The sequence below is a fragment of the Schistocerca serialis genome, chromosome 6 (genome assembly GCF_023864345.2).
Source record: "Schistocerca serialis cubense isolate TAMUIC-IGC-003099 chromosome 6, iqSchSeri2.2, whole genome shotgun sequence".
NCBI lineage: Eukaryota > Metazoa > Arthropoda > Insecta > Orthoptera > Acrididae > Schistocerca > Schistocerca serialis.
The window spans coordinates 682,668,129-682,689,578 of NC_064643.1; the positions used below are offsets into that span (position 1 = coordinate 682,668,129).

A 21,450-nucleotide genomic window follows, 5' to 3' on the forward strand; every position below is an offset into this window, starting at 1 on the left:
CAAGATGGTCCTGAATGGGCTGACCTGGGATGATGTAATTTGATTGCCCATGACAGTACCGTGAATTTCTTTCTAGGTGATTCGTGTTCCTGTTCAGAAAATGAAGTATATTCTGGACTTTCATCAGTTTTGTATATATATTTTCGGAAGCTACATTTACTGTGTTATGATTCACCTTCTTTATTTCGTCATTTGTTGTACTCAGAGTCGACATACTGCATTGTGATATTGGCTGAAAAATGGGGTGTGGAACTACAGCACTTACTACTTTAAATAATGTAGCCGACAGGTGTACAGTTGCGTTTCACTGTAGTTTACTTTCACTGTTCACAACCCCCCAATAATACGCAATTATATATGGCCAGTGCACTATTGTTTTAACTTCCCATAAGCCTCATTAATAGTTTGCAGGCAAACCTCCTCATACTGCTACAATAGTTTACTACCAAACATCTACGAGCAGTAAAAGCCTAACCACAAAGTTCACAGTTCTTGAAGAACAGAAAGGTACATATGGAGCAGACACTGTCATTGTTTTAACACACGGCCTAATTGTGTTACACTTATTTCTCAGATGCATTATTGTTGATCTAACCAATACAGGTTCGTCACAACTGCTTTTATTGTCACAACAGATCTTTCATAAGTAATTGCTTCCTGATTGTATTGCCATTATTATTTTCAGTGCCCTCAGGTGCAAAACTGACATTTACCATATTTTCCAAACTGCAGTATGTCTCCCTGTCTTTTTTGCAAGGAATTAATTCTAGAGTTGATTGGTTTCTATTCTGCATGGTGTAGGAAGACTGTTTATCATCACTTGCTCCAGTAGGTACACCAAACCACAGGGAAGCAAAAACACATTCCTATAAGTCTGCAGGAGACTGAGTTCACAAAATGAATAAAGCACTAACATGTCTTGGCTGTATCAAAGTTGGTGTAGGAATACAACAGTTCCAAATCAGTGACAACTCAAGACTGGAAAACAAACTCAGTTAACTTGGCTATGCAATGGCTCAGCATGAACAGCTACAAAGTACAGCAAGCCATGAGCCACACTGTGAGCTCACATCACAGGCTGAGCAGCAAACATTTGCCACTGGGTGGTGTCACGTGACATGCATACCTTGGCGGTAGCTCCCTATATGACGATGACCCACAGCCACCACTGAAGCCTTAGTACCTCCTACATGTCCACATCTATGCTAGGGGGGGAATCTGTATTACTGTCAGACACAAAAGATTGATACCCTTTTTTTACCCTGTTCTTTGAACCTGCTGTTGACAACTCAAATTTGATGGTTTTGTTTTGTCACTAAGGGATTTCTGTTCTTGCTTTATGGATGAAAATTTGCACACATTAATTCTACCTCTCATTTAGTCATCAAAGAATTCTTAATTGTTAGTGCTAATCTTGATGTGGGAGATGCATGCTGCAATGAACAAATGTGCCTAGGTAGCTAAAAGGGCAGTAGAACCTTATTACACAATACCTCAAGCAAGTATAACAGAAAACAGCTTTTCAAGTAACGATCAGATCATAAAAGGGCGGGCACCAAACACAATGCCAGTTTCTTGAACTTACTAGCTGCATTGTATGCTAATTTAGCCACTGAGTTAAGCACACTGTCCACCCTAAATAGGCTAGCACTGGTGTAGCCAGAAAACATCCATATGTGGGTGCAGTCCATGGATGAAGCACTCACAAAGGCTCAGCAGCTTGGTCACGATATGCAGGGCTGTAAACTTTGACTGCTGTGTGCTGTGCTCTGATGAATGACTCTAATTGTGGGATTGCTTGAAAGGTTGGCTCCTGGCCCATAGAACTGTAGCTGTGAACTCCCAATATTTACTGACTGGCACGTGGCTGGGCAGTGTAATATAAAGCCATCAGGGGACAGAATTCTAGGAACTTACGAGAATGTCATGTGGCTCGTGGAGGTCAGCACTTAATCTAGTGGATGGGGTACCAGCGGATACTGCAACAGCAGCTGCATGTGTGATGTTCTATGGTTGAGCTGCACATGCCTTGGTAGGGCGGCAACCCCGACACTTTTCTGTGTGGTTGGTGGCTGGATCAAAAGGCATCTGCCACAGTTATGAACTACATCCCTCTTCCTAACAGAGGAGATGGCAGACCAGGTTGGTATGTAGTAGGTGGTTGTGATGTAGGCACCTGCCAAGAGTATGGTGTCTCCCCTTCCCCAGGGGATGATGGTAGCACCATTAGAAAAAAAGTGAACCTGAAAAAACAAGAACCAGGCAGGGCCAAGGTCAAGAAAAGGGTGATCGCTCTGTCTAAGGTGGGATGACCTGGTGGTGCCAGGCTTGCAGAAAATTTCCATGACCATAGGACAGGAGTGGCAGAGGAGTCCAACTGAAGTCCTGTGGAGGGTGAGAGTGGGAGGCCCCAGAAATTGTAGGAGATAACAACGATTGGATACGTCAGGGCCAGTGACCAGGGCACAGAGCAGAGCAGAGCAGAGAAGGTGCATCATGCACGTTGAAGGTGCCTGTTGAAGGAGAAAGGGATCACATGTGGCATGTATGACCCACACTCCAAAGGGAAAGAACCCTGGAGAGGAAACAGAACTCTGAGGGCATGATTTGAACATCAGAAAAAAGGAGACAGACTGGCTGAACAGAGGGCAACATGTCGAGAGGAACCAAGGTGAGGACAGCAATTTGACAGAAGATCAAATGATGGGACCATTGGACTGAACTGAAAGGGGGAAGTCATGAAGGGGACAGGAGTTGAGGGCACAGGATGCACAAGAGAGAGTCTGATGGAGGAAAGTGTTGAGAGGACTGGCAGTGAGGCTGACAGTGGCTAGAATCTGAAAAGATGCTGGGGCTGGCGGCAGGCAGAGTGGAGGGGGAGGGTGGCTGATGGGAGGAGGAGCATTGCACTGTGCACTGAGACCCAAAGAGGCACTGGGGCTGATGCTAAGGGTGCCAGGGCACTGGAATCTGAAGAGACACTGGGGCTGATGGTGGGTGTTGGTGATGCTGGAACCTGAGGAGGTGCCGGAACCTCGAGAGGTGCTGGAGCATGAGGAGGTGCTGGGAACTGTGGAGGTGTCAGAGCCTGTAGAGGTGCTGGGGCCTGTGGACATGATGGGCCCATGGAGGTACGGGGGCCTATGGAGGAGCTGGAGGTAGTGCAGGAGGCTGAGCTCCCAGAGGATGCCAGAAGACAGCCAGTGGGGATTGCAGAGATCTGGAGGAAGTGTGTCAGTTGCACAAGAAAGGCGGAACATGAATCCAAGACAGGGGAGGCAGAAACCATGTTGTCTACGCTATGGCCAAGACAGCACTGGGATGAGCAAGATGCTGGGAAGAGAATCTCAGAGGCACACTGCAAGACGCACATTGGACTTGTAAAGATATGGAATAACTGCTGTAACGCCATCCCCCCTCTCCCCACCCCACCTGACCCCATAATTTCACAAGCTGACTCATTGACAGTTTTGGCATTGGATCACCCATGACAGATGAGCAAATGGTACCAGTTAACTGATCCGACAGGGTTCTTCCTGCACAACACTTACTCAAGTAATGACCAAGATTGCTTGACTGAAGATCGAAACACAGTCTGTCTGTCCCCAAAATGCACAATGGCTAACTCAACTAATCCCAAACTATCAGCAGCTACCAATCATGAACAACTTCTTGTGACATTGTTTTGCCACAGGCAGGTACCTCCAAAAAAATAAATGGATTCGGCAGTTGCACAAGAACTAGCTCACTCAACTTTTTTTCACCACAGACTAATACACAAAGGGAATAGCAAACATAAACACTTGGCAATCCTTGTCCACATAGCCCACTAAAATGCAAAAAATGTACGTACAGTGCCAAGTTGTCACTTACATGAAAGAGTTCCCAATACTTACAGTAAAGCAATAGGAGCAGAAAGGGCACTGTTTACAGGACAAGCACCAAACTCAGGAAAACACTGCAACAACAGAAATAAAATGCTTTACCACTAGACAGAAACAAGACAAAATCAGGAATAACAAGGTGTATAATCATGAAACGTGATGCAGCAAAAACTGTGCCCACACAAATGAAGAACGGAGTACTCTGATCTAAGAACAAATAGTGGAGAACAAGTAATGCACACAAAGCAATGTCTCTCACATAAAACTGTGTTAATAAAGAATTTGAAAGTATGAAAGATGCAACGACGACTTGTTACACAGAAGCAACAGATAGTGAAACCAACTAGCTAAAATGCCACATAACATAAGGATGGAACACACAAATGCAAGTAATCTAAAGTAAACAACCAACAATGAGTGGTTTATGACCAAATGTGGAGCAAAACCATGAAAAATACTTTGTGGAGAACACAAATACACTGAGAGGAAGGCTACCTGGTTGAGCACAGAGTCACACCGAACAAAATACCGCAATCAAAACAGTCATCGCTAAAAGTTTACCTTTGTTGTCACCGTCGAAACAAGAGCATTACATAGAACAGGCTTTTACCTAATTACCATTGCTGAATGAGAACACTGTAAAAAACAGGTTTTTACTTCATTGCCAGTGCTGAACAAAAACCCTACAGAAAACAAGCTTTCATGTTGTTGCCAATGTTGAGTTCCATTGTGGGAGGTGTGCAATACAATGAATAGATGTGACCAGGTACCCAAAAGAACTCATACCTTAAACAAGAATAACAGAAAATAGCTTCTGAAGTAATACAACTAAAAGACTGTCCAGACCTGATAAGGGTGGACACAAAACAGTGACTTTTTCAAATGTACTAGCTGCACCGTGTGATAAAGTACACTGTCTCTTCTAAATATGGTAGCACTGACATAGACAGGAAATGTCTGTGTTGGGTGTAATCCGTGGTTGAGGCATTCGCAAATCCTCAGTGGTCCGTACACATTATGCGAGGCTGTAGGCTCTGACTGATGTGCACTGCGCACTGATTAATGGAACTCTGACTGCGGTACTGCTTGCACTGTCAGCTACTGGCTCCTGATGTTGACTGACTGACGAGCAGCTGGGTGGTGTCCTGTAAAGCCATCCAGAAGAAGAATACCAAGAAATTGTGATAATGCCATGAGGCATGTGGAGATGAACTAGTGGCAGCGATAGCAGTGCTGTATCTGGCAGATGTGGCACCACCAGATACTGCAAGGGCTGCTGCAGGCACGATGTGCTGTGGTCAAGTTTCAGGCTCATTTGCAGAGCAGCAACCTATGGCACTCTGCTATGTGGTTGGTGACTGGACTGAAATGTTTCAGCAGTTAGCATTGTCGTACTGGTTGATTCAGAGCATTTTTTGAAAAATATGAATCTCACATGCTTGGCCCTCCACTACAACTCCCACTGCAAGTTTTTCTTTTTTTTAAATGTCTCATTTGTTGACTATTTTTGTTACAACCATTTTTTGACTATTTCCTGTTTTTGTAGACTAACAGTATCTCTCAACATTCTAATTATTCACCCATTGCATCCACCAGATACACTTGTCGCAGTTCATTCTTTGTTACTGCTTTCTTGCTGTCTTAACTATGATTATTGCTGGCCGTTTCCAATATGCAATGCTGGCTGTCCATCATTAGCCACTCAATAGACAGATAAATGTTCTATCCTATAGTAAAAATATATAATGGAGTATAAAAGGTACCATGAACCAAGGGTCATACATGGCTGCTCATCATCCAAGCTCATGTGTGGCTAGCCATACTAAAATATTCTCATGACACTCCAACCTTTAGTCAAATAGGATTTGTAACGATCCTTGAAAAAGTTTGAGGTGGATATCATTGGGCAGGTCTCTACTTATGTGACAACCATTATGTATACTACTGGATGGATTGTCAGTGATGGAATAAACATGTGCTTCAGTTAATCTTGGGATATCTGTTATCACTTCTGTCTTCCAATAGGCTGAAAGAAAATAAATCGATAACAGTGTGCACTGATCACCTCAGCCATTAAACTATCACCAAGGCTATACTGACTGCCAAAGCTCTAGACTTTACCAAGTTCCTTATGGAAGACATAATTCAGCAGAAAAGTTGCCCATTTGCCATAATATCTGTTCACTGAAAAGTTCTACAGTAATACAAGGTAATTTCATATTACAGTATTGCCTGCAGATTGCCAGGTGACAACTACCCACATTGACAGGTGACAACTACCCACAAACTAGGATTCATGAACAAGATATGTTTTCAAATATGCTAACACAACACAAAGAGACTGTAATATAATTTTTCCTTTGTGACATTTTGCTACAACACAGTGAAACAAGACACCACAGGTTTTGTACCACTCTTCCACTTCCTGGTCACAAGACCAAAATGTCGATGGATACATTGTTCTGGTGTAAATATGATCATAATTTGGATGTTTACATGAAAGGAATTAATACCAGAACTGATGGAGCAAGACTGCTGGGCTGCGTGTAGTGCTCTGATGCCCATCATAAGAATGAAGAGGTACAGTATCAAATATTGTTCAGTAAGTTACAGTTTGAGAGGGATAGTATGATTGTTCTGTTGTACAGAAAGTTGGAATATCAATAAAGCTACAGAGGCACTACTTTAATATGTATTAATTCGTACACAGACTGTCAAATGTTACATATGAAGTTGAGGATTACAATCTAACATTATACAGAAAAACATACAGAAATCACATTCATGTGCTCTGCATGATTAATTATTACTGTGCTAACATATGGATTAGTGATGAGGACTTCCCATTTAAGGACCCTAAATACCTGTCCAGTAATATTAAGTCCCAGTGAGAGGGGTTTCATTTGTTAAGATGCATAAATGGTGAGCATATGATAAGACTGAAATTTTAGCCCACTTAAATTATGTCAAACCAAGTAACTGATATAAAATCTAGATACAGGATACCATAGCTGGCTCTGAGAAAAGCTATCAATTGTCCAGCATTGTAAAATAGTTATTACGCAAAAGCATGCACTGTGAGTAATATGTAATGCTATCTTGCAGTCATCTTGTAGATGCCTCTTCTGAGGGTTATGCATTTTAGCCACTCCTTCACACACTGTAAATTTGCTAACAAATTTATGTAAATACTCTATTACAGTTTCAGAAGAGTAGTATAGTTAAAAAGACGTATTACTCATGATTAAAGCTATCTGTGGCTCAGAAAAGAGTTCAGTAAATAACCACAAGAATATTCAATCATTTGCCTAAACACATAAAATAATGGGAAAAAAAGGTCTCCTCATCAAGCAGTAGCAGGAGAAAGAACACACACACACACACACACACACACACACACACACACACACACACAAAAGTTTAACTTTTGGAGGCAGTGACTTCTTCTTCTGGCAGAAGAGTTGAAGGGGAAGGAAGAGGGGTGAAGGAAAAGGATTCAAGAGGTTTAGGAAAAGGGGTACGGTTCAGAAAAGTTACCCAGAACCCTGGGTCAGAGGAGACTTACGAGACAGTAAGTCTACCCTGATTCAGGTTGTGGGTGACTTTCCTGAACTGCACTCCTCTTCCCAAACTTCTCCAATCCTGTTCCTTTACCCCTCTTCCTTTCCCTTCAACTCTTCTGCCAGAAGAAGGAGCCACTGGTCCAAAAGCTCATAAAACTTATACCTTTTTATGTGTGTGTGTTCTCCTGCTGCTGCTTGGTAAGCAGCTCTTTTATCTATCCATTTATGTTATATTGTCAGTAATTGATTCTTTTCATGTTATAAAAACATAAAATGATTGACGGGTTGCAAAGTTAGTTTTAAATATAGACTAAAATTATTTCTTCTGGATTTTGTTGTCATTGTTTTCAGTCTAAAGACTAATTTTACACAGCTCCCCATGTTAGGATATGTTGTGCAAGACTAGTCATCACTGCATAGCTTCTGAACCTTACATCCATTTGAAAGTGTGTTGGCCACAGTCCACACTTCACCCTCCTCTCACCTTCACTTCCCAAAATTTGATGTTCCCTTGATGTCTCAGTATGTGTCCTATCATCTAATCCCTTCTTTTAGTCAAGCTGTGCCATAAATTTCTTTTCTTCCCAATTCACTTCAGCATCTCTTTATCAGTTATCCAATCTACCCATCTAATCTTCAGCATTCTGCCCTAGCACCATATTAATTTTATTTATCGATCTGTAGACAACAAATATTGTATAGATGTTACTCAAATGTACCTGTATATGTATGGGAAATCATTTCTAGGAAACTAGACATACAAACATATACATAAAATAGTGCAAACAAGACATTGCAAAGTCATATAATATGTAGTAATATGTAGAAGTGTGTTATTATAAACTCATAGTCTGTTTTTCATAGGCCTTTACTTTTGACCTACCTAAAAAGCAAGTCTGTGTGTACACTACAATGAATCAGTAAAGATTTTACATTAGACAACAGCTGTTTATTGGATATTTAAATATGAAAATATACTCTAAGAGGAAAAAAAGACACACAACAAATGAATTACCCGAATGGGAAGGAAATCAGTAGATGTAGTCTACATGTACAGATAAACAAATGATTATAGTTTCATAAAAATTGTGGATGATTTATTCAAGAGAAAGCTTCACAATCTGAGCTAGTCAATAACATGTTGGTCTACCTATGGCCCTTATGAGAGCATTTATTTGGCTTGATACTGATTGATAGAGTGTTAGATGTCTCCTGAATCATATCGTGTCAAATTTTGTTCAGTTGGCATATCAGACTATCAAAATCCTGAGATAGTTGGAGGCCCCAGCTCATAATGCTCCAAATGTTCTTATGTGAAGAGAGATCTGGTGACCATGCTGGTCAAGGTAGGGTTTAGCAAGCATGAAGACAAGCAATAGAAACTCTCTCAATGTGAGAGTGGGCGTCTTGCTGAAATATAAGCCCAGGCTGGCTTGCCAAAATGGCAACAAAATGGTGTAGAATATCATCCATATACAGCAATGCTGTAGGGGTGCTGCAGATGACAACCAAAGAGGTCCTGCTATGAAATGAAATGGCACCATAGGCATCACTCCTGGTTGTCCTGCCATATGGCAGGCGACAGTCAGTTTCCACTGCTGTGCAGGGAGTCCCTGGACCATCTCTGGTCATTGGGGCTGAGTTTGAAGTGGGACTCATTAGTGAAGACACTTCTACTCCAGTCTGTGAGATTCCAGGCCAAATGTGGCCAACACCACTACAAGTGGGCTTCTCAGGGTACAAAGTTCAATGGTAGTCAGCACAAGGGGTACTGTGAGCTCATTCCTCTTTCTGTGAGTCACCTATAAGTGGTCCTTGTGATCTCTGAAGCACCAGTTGCACATCAGATCACTGATAATGATGGATCTGGAGCTCTGAGTGCATATCTGATGACTGCTTAGTTCTCACTTTCAGTTGTCTCTTTAGGTTAATTGCTTCCTTCTTGTCAATGTATTCAGCCATGATTCACCCATTTCTGCCAACATTGTTGAATAGTGGCACCACTCCTGTTCAAATGTTGAGTGATTCTCCGATTGCTCTAACCAGCTTCTTTGAAACCTACTAAATGTCATTTCTCAAATGCTGACATCTGTGTATGTTGTGACTCATCTGTCGGTGAGGCATAGTTACTGTCTAACTGAGTACATGGAATGAAATTTGCAAAGACTTTATGCCCTGGTATTGACATGTTCCCTGTTTGCCATCCTTGCCAGATGCATGGTGAAATTGCTCTGCAGCATCACATTCTCATCCATTGGTCACCAAAGTTTACAGTTCTGCATTTTCTTTGGAAAGCTTGCTGCAATATAAGCCCTGGTTGGCTTGCCACAAAGGGCATTGTGACCAGTTTGCATAACTCCTTCATGGCGCAAAATTTTTGTTGTCTAAGAGTGCATAATGAAAAAATTTAAGGGCAAAAGATGTTATATTCAGCTTTGCCTTAATATAAAATTTTTTAGGAAAATGTTATTGGAAAACATAGACACTTACTGAGTAAAAAATGTTCAAGTAGATATTTTTAAAATTCTGTTTTAAATTTCTGATGTACACTGCCAGTCTGTTTCATACCAATATGGCTTACATGCCTTTGTGTGTTGGTTCTTTTTGTTTGCTGAGAATGGAGTGCTGTGGTATTTTGGGTATCGTAGCTATGAAAGTCAATATCTGTCTGAAAATCTGCAAGGTAGGTCCTGATATAAAACACGTTTTTGCATGTCTCGTGGTGTCCTCTGAAATATGAACATTTACAATGATTCTAAGAGCAGATCAGGCCTAACTGAGGTTCTGTGCAAGTTTTATTACATGATCGATAAAATTTAAGTTTTCATCAACATCAGTCTCCAGCAGTTTTGTAGATGTTAATCTGTCTATCGCATTGCCACCCAAAACCAGATCTAGCTTTACATTATTACCAATTTTCCCAAACTGCATGTAATTTAGTTTAAACAATGGAACATCCAGGATGGAATATAAGAGTCTTTTTGTTGTGCCTATCTGTGACTCAGTATCTCTGCTATATGGTGGGTGGCAACTTTCCTTCTAATAATATTGTAATTTAGTTTATTTACATTTAAGTCTAATCTGTTTGCATTGAACCAAAAGTGGACATACTTCAGGACTTGATCAGTAATTGTATACTGCAATTGCTTTGGTGCACTTATCTTCACACTAGTATCGTCTGCAAATAGCATGACATTGGTTGCACCATCTGGTACTGTGAGTGTCATTTATACAGACAAGAAATAATATGGGGCCTAGATTTCTGCCATGTGGTGCTCCTATTTCCACTATTTTGCATCTGATACTAAATTTATTTTGCTGTTTAGATTTTGATTATTTGTTCAGTGTAGCACATTACTGCTGTTCCTGTGTTTTTATCTTCATGGAAGCCATGCCGATATAGTATAGAAAACTTAAAATATTAACTCTGCCATCCTTATACATATATGAGATTATTATATTTTTGTACACCAGACATGAATTATTTGAGGGAAACCATTTTGTCCATTCACAAGATACTAGAAACAAAGAAAATTTTATGCTCCCCACCTACCGTGTCAGATCGTATGCCCAGGGACCTCAATACATGGGAATGAAAATTTGTAATAAATTGAATGGGAACAAGTTGATGCAGATGAATTTAGGTTCACTTAAAAGAAAACTATATGAGGTATTGATACTGAAGTGTTATTACTCAGTGGATGAATTCATGCTGCAGAGCAATTTCACCATGCATCTGGTAAGGATGGCAAACAGGGAACATGTCAATACCAGGGCATAAAGTCTTTGCAAATTTCATTCCATGTACTCAGTTGGACAGCAACTATGCCTCACCGACAGATGAGTCACAACATACACAGATGTCAGCATTTGAGAGATGACATTTAGTAGGTTTCAAAGAAGCTGGTTAGAGCAATCGGAGAATCACTCAACATTTGAACAGGAGTGGTGCCACTATTCAACAATGTTGGCAGAAATGGGTGAATCATGGCTGAATACATTGACAAGAAGGAAGCAATTAACCTAAAGAGACAACTGAAAGTGAGAACTAAGCAGTCATCAGATATGCACTCAGAGCTCCAGATTCATCATTATCAGTGATCTGATGTGCAACTGGTGCTTCAGAGATCACAAGGACCACTTATAGGTGACTCACAGAAAGAGGAATGAGCTCACAGTACCCCTTGTGCTGACTACCATTGAACTTTGTACCCTGAGAAGCCCACTTGTAGTGGTGTCAGCCACATTTGGCCTGGAATCTCACAGACTGGAGTAGAAGTGTCTTCACTAATGAGTCCCACTTCAAACTCAGCCCCAATGACCAGAGATGGTCCAGGGACTCCCTGCACAGCAGTGGAAACTGCAAAATTTGAGCTGTATACAGTGTGTTACTTATTCCAAGAAATATCCTTATAGTGTTATTATTTAGTGTAGTGCTGTTATTTATTAATGTAAAAATCATTGTACCTGTATTATAAATTTTTGACATGTCTCCTGTACGCAAACCAAATGGATTGTAAATGTATGTCATGAGATGAATAAAACACAATTCACAAAAAAGCTTCTATTCTCTTCTTGTCTGAGCTATGTATTGTCCACATTTCACTTCCATAGAAAGCTACACTCTGAACATACCATAAAATATTAATGCATAAATTTAGGTTCAGTTTTGTATAAAAAACCCTTTTTCAGAATCACTTTTCTTACTATTGCCAGTCTCTCTACTTCAGCTGTTGCCTGTTGTTAATTATTTTGCTGCTCAAACAACAAAACTCTTCTACTACTTCTAGTACATCTTTTCCTAAGCTAATTCCCTCAGTATCACCAGATTTGTTTCAACTACATTCCAATACTCTCTTTTCCTTTTGTTGACATTCATTTTTTAAGACACTCTCCATTCCATTCAGCTTATCTTCCAGGTCTTTTATTATCTCTGACAGAATTACAATGTAAGCAATCTAACAGTCTTTCCATTAGTCTGTAAATAACCTGTGACATTATTTTGCAGGCATGACTTATTAAACTGATGGTGTGGTAGTTTTCACATCTGTCAGCACTTGCCTTTTTTGGAATATGAATTATTACATCATTCTTGGGGTCCTGAGGATGTTTCACACGTCTCATATATCTAGTATGCCAGATGGAATAGTTCTGTGATGGTATCTTCTTCCAAAGGATCTCAATATTTCCGAACGAATGGCATCTACTCAGGGGCCTTGTTTCAACTTAAGATTTTCAGTGCTTCTCACAGTGTCATATCTCCCATCTCATTTTCATTGACTTCCTCTCTCCATTTCATAATATTATCTTTAAATTTGTTTCCTTTGTATAGCCCTTCTATATGTTCTTCCACCTTTCTGTCTTTCTTTCTTTCCTTATTCCCGGTTTCCTGTCTGAGCTCTCTGATGTTCATACAGCTGCTTCTCTTTTCCCTAAAGATTTATTTAATTTTCCATTAAATGACTTCTATTTTTCTCACAGTCATGCATGCTTCAGCAACTTTGCATTTTCCTCTACCCTTTCTAGCTATACCATTGTGCACTTTTTGACCATCTCATTTTTTAAACATGTGTACAATGTGTTAACTGTAAGCTCACTGATCAGTTCCTCGATTGGTGGAAGTTTAAAGGCTTTGACTAGTAATCATGTTCTTTTGGCTGCAGCCAACATTACCTAACTCACAGTACTATGTGAGGTAGCCATTCTCGTGTGCAGTATTACTGTGCTGTACTTCATTCTATTTTGTGTCTCCTTTCATTGTGATATATGTATAAAGTTGTTGCAGTTACAATCTTTATTAAATCTGTGTCTAATGATTGCACTGTTGACAGGACTTATTAAACCTGTCAATACATAAGGCAAATTCTGTTTCAGTTATGACAAGAATTTAAGTTTAAAAACTTCCGATATGCTGGAGTAGCTTGGGTCAGCAACTTCTATTAACCAGTAAAATGAAAAACAGTCCAAAGCTGCAAATTTTTACTTTTTATTCACTCGATGACTAGTTTTGGGCAGAGACCCATTTTCAAACCATCAAAAATAGTTCAAAATGGCATTTCTGAAGATGTAAGAAATGTGCAATGAACATTTACAGTACATACAAATAGCTGCATAGAGAGTTTAAATGATTTTTACCTCTGTGTACAACTTTGCTTTTATAGAATAATGAAGCACAGGTTAACGTGCCTGCACTGCAGGAGCCAGGCATGGCTTGTTTCTCCTGCATGGTTCCTCACCCCATGGCAGTTTATATGGGGGCTGGACTTGCTTTCTCCACTCCCCACAGTCCACTCTGGCAATTGACCAGGTCCATTATGATTGCTTCATTTGTTGCATTTCATGTTTTCTCCTTTTGCCAGTTAAATTCAATATCTCAAAAGTAAAATTCACTCACAAAAGCTATGAAATTACGCAACAGAATTGCTGATCACTGCTTACTTTATGAAAGATATTTAGTACTGCTGATAGACAGATATAAAAGTGTGCTACACTATCCTAGCTTTTTGAACAGTTAGTTTCTTCCTCAAGGAGGAGAGAGGTATATGCTGAGGAAGGTTAAAAAGAAAGTGCATGTCACCCAGACCCCAGGACATGTGGAGCCCATCTGTCATGAGCAATCAAAGATTTCGCTTCCTGAAATTCAATTTCTTGTGCCTTATACAAGGATTTCTACTGAGCCTTGGTTTTTTTTTTAGTCTTCACTATTTCATCTCTCAAAGCTACTGATTTGTCTTCAGTTGTATTCTTTTCCCCTGTTTCAGTCACTTTTTTTCCATAATGCTGTCTTTGAAACTCTGAGCAGCCAGAGAGTCTTTCAGTTGATCGCATTCTTGCCTCTTTACTTTCTGCCTTTCTGCAATATCTTCATTTTTAATATATAGTGCATAAACAATAAATTTTGATTACTGGCCAGATCTGATCCTGGAAGTGTTTTGCACCTTGAAAATCATCATCTGTGGAGTTAGTAGGCAGATAAAGTTGTACTACTGTGGTGAGTGTTGGCATTGTGTCCATCTTAACTGTGATGTTATGTTATTCTTATTTTCTTATGCATGTTAGACCTAGTCCTATGATACTCCTGTATGAGTTTTGTTAATAACCATGTATTTTCCTGACCAGAAATCCTGTTCTTCCAACCACCATACTGCTTCTCATTATATATAAATTCTACCTATTCATTGTTCTTTTTAAGTTTGCTGTTCTATGTATCCAATTAAAGAATCCAACAATCCACACTTCCACCCACAGCATGTCAGATTTGTTTTTCCTGATGCTAACATCCTCCATAGTTTTTCTGGTCCAAAGGTCTGATAGAGAGAGGACCACTTTAATTCCAGAATGTTTTACCAAAAGGAATGCCATCATTGTTAAACCATTCAGCAGAGCTGTATTTTCTCAAGAAATATAACAGCTTTAGCTTCTCCTTGTTTTGTAGTACCAACATAGCAAGGCTGTTTTAGCTAATATTATAAGGCCAGCTCAGTCAATCATCCAAGCTGTTGTTTCAGCAATTATTGAAAAACTGCTCTCCCTCTTTAGATACCCAATGTCATCAGGTTTCTTCATAGATATATCTCTCATTTGATTGCTTTTAAGTTATGGCTGTCTGTACAAAAAACTGCCCTAGCCTCTGGAACTAGTAGGTGGGAGAAAAAAGTTTGTACTGATTAGTGAGCAACCATACTATCAAGAATGATCTCCTTGCTACGCACAGAGAAGCAATTTCTCTGCACATGTACCCCACACATTACAGGGCACATATTTAAATTTAGCACGGCCACAGAAACATCCCCCATTGCACTCACCTGAGTAGACGAGTTTTATGTTGTTAGCAGTGCACAAGTGTGGTGGACATTAAAGTGTTGCACCCTCTTTGGCAGTAAGACACCATTCAAGTGGGTCAAGGAGGTATTCTTGTGTGGGAATGCTTGCATGGAACAAAAGGGGCCCCTGTTTCATCTGATGTTCTCTCACATCAGTAAATGATACAGAAACCTCCTCTCCAACCAGGGGTATGGATTTATTTGTGTATGGCTTCTTACAGGTAAGCTGTACCTTCAGCAGTTGCCATAATGTGTTGCTGCTGTCATCAAGACAGAAAGCGGTATTACTCACCACTAGTTGTGGGGCTATCAGGCTCATCAGGATAACTTTGCAACAATTGAATTAGTGTCAGTGTGCTGTGGTCAGTTTCTGCTCCAGAAAATCCAAGACAACATTTGGGTATAAGTTAGAGGGAGAGATCCTTTTTGTGTGAGCTAACTTAAGGTTTTTATAGATCTAACATTTAATAGCAAGAGAGGGGTCTTTTGCAAGCAAACAAATTCCTCTTCCAGGTGATGAAAGTCTTGAAGGGCTGTTCAAAGAAACTGAGCCAAGAAAGATGCTATTTCTTGTTAGGGCATCATCTGAATTGCTGCGGTTTTCTATGGGATGCATGCCACCAAATTTGATTACAGACCTGGAAGACATACAAAGAAAGGCAGTAAGATTTGTCCAGAAAAATTTTGGGCAATGCAACAGTGTTGCTTCTGTGGTAAAGACAAGTGAATGGAACTCATTGGAAATCTGGAGCTAAATAGAGAGATTAGGTAACATGTATAAAGCAGTTGCAGGCTGATACTGGTGTTAAATATAAGTTGAATGTGGAGGAATGGATGACAAGCAAGAAGTTAGACCATTCCCATAAAATAATTGTTCTACACTGCATAAGTCCTTTGGGGATGTTTTCTTTCCAGGTAAAAGAGAAAGCGATTGGGACAGGTTACTGAGAGGTCTTAAATTGCTGGCCTGATACATGGCAGTGTTTCAGGAAAAGGCTTAAACTGGGTGTAATGAAAGATAAAATTAAATTCAAAGTGTATATTGTCACAGAAGCATGAAATCTTCATTAAATTTTAATGAGTTAATAATTATAATAATTCCACTATTAAATACTTTTTATATTTCACTCTCATAGGAATGGTGGCCACATCATTTCTGTGGGGCTTCTTGTCAGACATGCTTGGAAGAAGAAAACTGCTGGTCATTGCTTATTTTCTGGATGGAGCTTTGAATTTTATTGGCAGTTTCACCCAGAGCTTTGCTTTTTTGGTTGCCATAAAATTCTTGAGTGGTGCAATGTAAGTAGATCTACTTGTAGCTATGTGATATGACGCACAGATGTAATAGATCCTTTTATCTATAAGTGCATGTAAGTAAAGTAGAATACATTTGCAAGCAGGATAGAAGAAAGTATTAACCAGCTAGCAGTAGAAGACTCTTGTCACAGTCTTGAGAGAAGCCTGTTAGTCTTTTTCTTGTTATGTACTCTCTCTCTCTCTCTCTCTCTCTCTCTCTCTCTCTCTCTCTCTCTCTCTCTGTGTGTGTGTGTGTGTGTGTGTGTGTGTGTGTGTGTGTGTGTGTGTGTCACACACATAGAAAATACCCAAATCTATACCCTCATGAATATGATAATATGATGTCAAAATTCGCAGTAGAAAAGGATGACAGTACCTGGAAGACAGATGATGTTAGATGCATATCATTGGCAAATAATGCAATGAAATCTTCCTAAAGTAGTTGAAGATACAAGGACAAAAACTGGGCCATTGCAAGCAGATCCATTAGATATACAGGGCGATTATAATGAAAGTTAAACTTCCACTGCTCAGAATGATGGCAAATTGCAACGGAATATTATCAGAGAGGGGGGGAAAACATATGGTAGAAGAAAAACAATAGGTTGAAAATTGATCAATGGATGGCACTGTATGTGTCAGAATATGAAAATGAAAACACCTGTCATGCGCACGACCCATTGAAGTTGGTATAAACATGCCGGGTACATGGTTTTTCCTCCTTTCACATCTGTGACATTTGCTATGACTGTCTTCATGCAGGATCACGCTCTGCTTGTAAAGTTGTATTACAAGAACGATGATGTGCGCGCATCGCTCTGCAGAAGTTCCAGACACTGAAGGGTTTGAGACAAGGCATTGGTCCAATGACTGCTATGAATCTGGAGAAAATGATTTGGAACTTAGAAAAGACAGATTCTTTTGGTGTGCAACCTGGTAGAGGGAGGAAACAAATTGATTCGACATCAGTGGAAACAGTGGCCACAACAATGCAGGGCGAGATGAGTGGTGGTGTGCAAATGTGCAGAAGTTCCAGACACTGAAGGGTTTGAGAAAAGGCATCGGTCCAATGACTGCTATGGATCTGGAGAAAATGATTCAGAATTTAGAAAAGACAGATTCTTTTGGTGTGCAACCTAGTAGAGGGAGGAAACAAATTGATTCGACATCAGTGGAAACAGTGGCCACAGCAATGCAGGGGGAGACAATTGGAGGTGTGCAAATGTGCAGAAGTTCCAGACACTGAAGGGTTTGAGAAAAGGCATTGGTCCAATGACTGCTATGGATCTGGAGACAATGATTCGGAACTTACAAAATACAGATTTTTTTGGTGTGCAACCTGGTAGAGGGAGGAAACAAATTGATTTGACATCAGTGGAAACAGTGGCCACAGCAATGCAAGGGGAGATGAGTGGTGGTGTGCAAATGTGTAGTGCATGAAGAATTGCTCGAACATTGGACATACCCATGAGCACAGTGCGTAATATCCTACGAAACATCCTTCTTTGCTACCCTTTCAAAATCGCCCATGTGCATGAGTTGCTTCCTGTTGACCTGCCAGCAAGAGAGACTTTTGCTTTAGAATTTCTTGCTCACATGGAAGTGGACAATTATTGGCCATGGAAGATTTGTGGACAGTACACTGAATTGTCGAATATGGGCAATGGAAAATCCACACACAAATCAACCAGTACCACTTCATCCCGGAAAGGCCACTGCATGGTGCTGGTTTATGCTATCATTTATCATAGGGCCCTATTTTTTTGAAGAGACAGGTACTTCCGGTCCTGTTACCTGTACCGTCATTGGTAAGCGCTATGAGTGTCTTTTGTGGAACCACATTTCCAACTCTCCAACAGTGTGGACGTGTGGATGGGATCATTTTTATGCAAGATGGCACACCTCCACACATTGCAAATCCAGTTAAGCAGCTGCTGAAGTGCCATTTTGGAAATGATAGAATTATCAGAGACCATTTCCCTACAGCCTGCCCATTCCAATCACCTGAACTTAATCCATGTGACTTCTGGCTTTGGGGCTATCTAAAAGATGTTGTGTTCAGTGTTCTGATTGCAAAATTAGCTCCATTGAAGGCATGCATTGCACAACACATTCTGGATGTGGCCCTGTAAAAACTTGGATTAGTTGTGGAACATGCTTCTTCTCTTCCTGCCTCGGGCATGGATGTGAGTGATGTCCTTAGGTTAGTTAGGTTCAAGTAGTTCTAACCAACAAACACTGTCTGCCTGTGTCCATTCATGTGAATGGACAGTTTGTTGCTGGTCATTCCCACATAGAAAGCTTCACAGTGTAGGCAGGTCAGTTGGTAAATCACGTGGGTGCTTTCACACGTGGCTCTGCCTTTGATCGTGTACACCTTCCGGGTTACAGGACTGGAGTAGGTGGTGGTGGGAGAGTGCATGGGACAGGTTTTACACTGGGGGTGGTTACAAGGGTAGGAGCCAGAGGGTAGGGAAGGTGGTTTGGGGATTTCATAGGGATGAAGTAAGAGGATACGAAGGTTAGGTGGACGGCAGAAAGACACTCTTGGTGGAGTGGGAGGATTTCATGAAGGATGGATCTCATTTCAGGGCAGGATTTGAGGAAGTCGTATCCCTGCTGGAGAGCCACATTCAGAATCTGATCCAGTCCCGGAAAGTATCCTGTCACAAGTGGGGCACTTTTGTGGTTCTTCTGTGGGAGGTTCTGGGTTTGAGAGGATGAGGAAGTGGCTCTGGTTATTTGCTTCTGTACCAGGTCGGGAGGGTAGTTGCGGGATGCGGAAGCTGTTGTCAGGTTGTTGGTGTAATGCTTCAGGGATTCCGGACTGGAGCAGATTCGTTTGCCACGAAGACCTAGGCTGTAGGGAAGGGACCGTTTGATGTGGAATGGGTGGCAGCTGTCGTAATGGAGATGGGAACTTGCTCTTCAATATATCCTCTCTTCCTGTTACCCACGAGGCCTCAATCTCCGCTAATTTCAAGTTGCCGCCACTCATACCTCACCTGTCATTCAACATCATCTTTGCCTCTGCACTTCCGCCTCAACTGACATCTCTGCCCAAACTCTTTGTCTTTAAATATGTCTGCTTGTGTCTGTATATGTGTGGATGGAGATATGTGTGTGTGTGCGAGTGTATACCCATCCTTTTTTCCCCCTAAGGTAAGTCTTTCCGCTCCCGGGATTGAAATGACTCCTTACCCTCTCCCTTAAAACCCACTTCCTTTCGTCTTTCCCTCTCCTTCCCTTTTTCCTGATGAGGCAACAGTTTGTTGCGAAAGCTTGAATTGTGTGTGTATGTTTGTGTTTGTTTGTGTGTCTGTCGACCTGCCAGCACTTTCATTTGGTAATATATATATATATATCATTTAGTGAGCATGAGAACATTGTGTGAATTTCCTGTGGCAGACACAGCAAGAGAGGTACTGTGCATTGCTGAGAGGTTTACTGTTAAAATTTGTAGACGATGTGGCCCAGGAACAGTCAAGTAGCATGTTATTTATGCTTGCACACAGTATTTCACATGAAATGACCATTGTAAAATCAGAGAAATCCAAGCTCATGCAGAGCCCTATCAGCGTTTGGCCTTCATGAACAATATTCGTAAATTAAAAAGAAAAGCAGGAACATCAGGGGAACATTAAGTACCCTACACCACACATCATGAGATTACTTATGAAATGTAGATGTAGGTGTAGAGGAACTGTGCTGGTCAGTGGACATCACCAAATGCAGGTGTGTGTGATCTGTCATGCCTTGTGCGGGGCACGCTGGACCATCTCTTGTGGCACTGTATGATGTGATGATGCTATACTTTTGGTACTGCCCCAGATGCTGTGGAGAGTGTCAGACATGGCCATATCATGGTATAGATGATCCATGTTGGTCATCGTTCTCATTGACTGGTGTATCAGTGTCCAGCTGTGTTGAGGTGGAGTTATCCTGGAGCACCCAAGCAGATTTAAGTCAAGTGAGTGAAACAATCGAAGGTCTGCCAAACACTAGAACACTGAATGTCAGGATTTGTGTTTGAGTGTCCCAAGAATAAGAGGGCTGCAGAGCTGCTCGTACAGTTTCATCTCACAACATGACAATGTTGCAGGAGGCAAGGTCCCTGTGTATAAACACTTTTGTGATTGAATGAGTTGAAGCGGGTAGGATGTGCATGTTCCATATATGTTGCTAAACATGAGGAACTAGTGTAGGTAATTCTTCCAGTTTAGTGTCATCCATAGACTGAGCAAAGTATGCAGGCAAGACATGCAGCTCACTTTAGACCACCTCTCTCAGAGAAACCCATAGGTCAGCGTTGTATGCTAAGCAGATGGTGGGCAGGACCCATGGGACATTCAGTATGCCTTGGCATATCAGGGCTGCCTTTGTGGTTGTGTTCGCAGGTTGCAATTGATTTCCAGTTCAGTTTCCACTTCGTTAAATTTTTGACACTTCATTGCATTTTACATGTTTATCTTAATTCTCTCCTTTAGCCTATGTGAAAAATGTAATTCAATGTTTTGTAATTTGTTCATACCATTCCAGATCCCAATTAACACACCCCTGTGTGACATGCTCATACAACAGGGATTATATTTCCAGTGATGTATCAATTTTACAGATATTTGTGATTTTGTGCAAAATTGGAAGTAGTCATAACCACATTGAAAAACTATATGATCTGGTACTTAGCTGTTTTATTTTGGCTTTGTTGTCTTCTTCAAGGAATTATTGTTGGCATAGGCTTTATCAGTTTGAGGAAATTATTTGCAAAGTTTAATTTGGATTATCACCTTAGCTTCTGCCCATAAGTGGTATGAGTTTCCATAAATTTTTGTCTTCATTTTTTCATTGTAAAGAGGCAAGATAAATCAGCTCTTCCAAAAGTAC

At 40.8% G+C, this 21,450-nt stretch overlaps 1 protein-coding gene across 1 annotated transcript in view; it reads left to right on the forward strand.

Moving 5' to 3' along the window:
• The window catches only part of LOC126485031 (synaptic vesicle glycoprotein 2B-like), a 280,668-nt gene that overhangs the window by 126,990 nt on the left and 132,228 nt on the right, over nt 1–21,450 (forward strand). Inside the window, exon 4 of the mRNA XM_050108635.1 lies at nt 16,407–16,569. Coding sequence (XP_049964592.1) covers nt 16,407–16,569 — 163 coding nt within the window. The remainder of the gene's footprint in view (nt 1–16,406; nt 16,570–21,450) is intronic.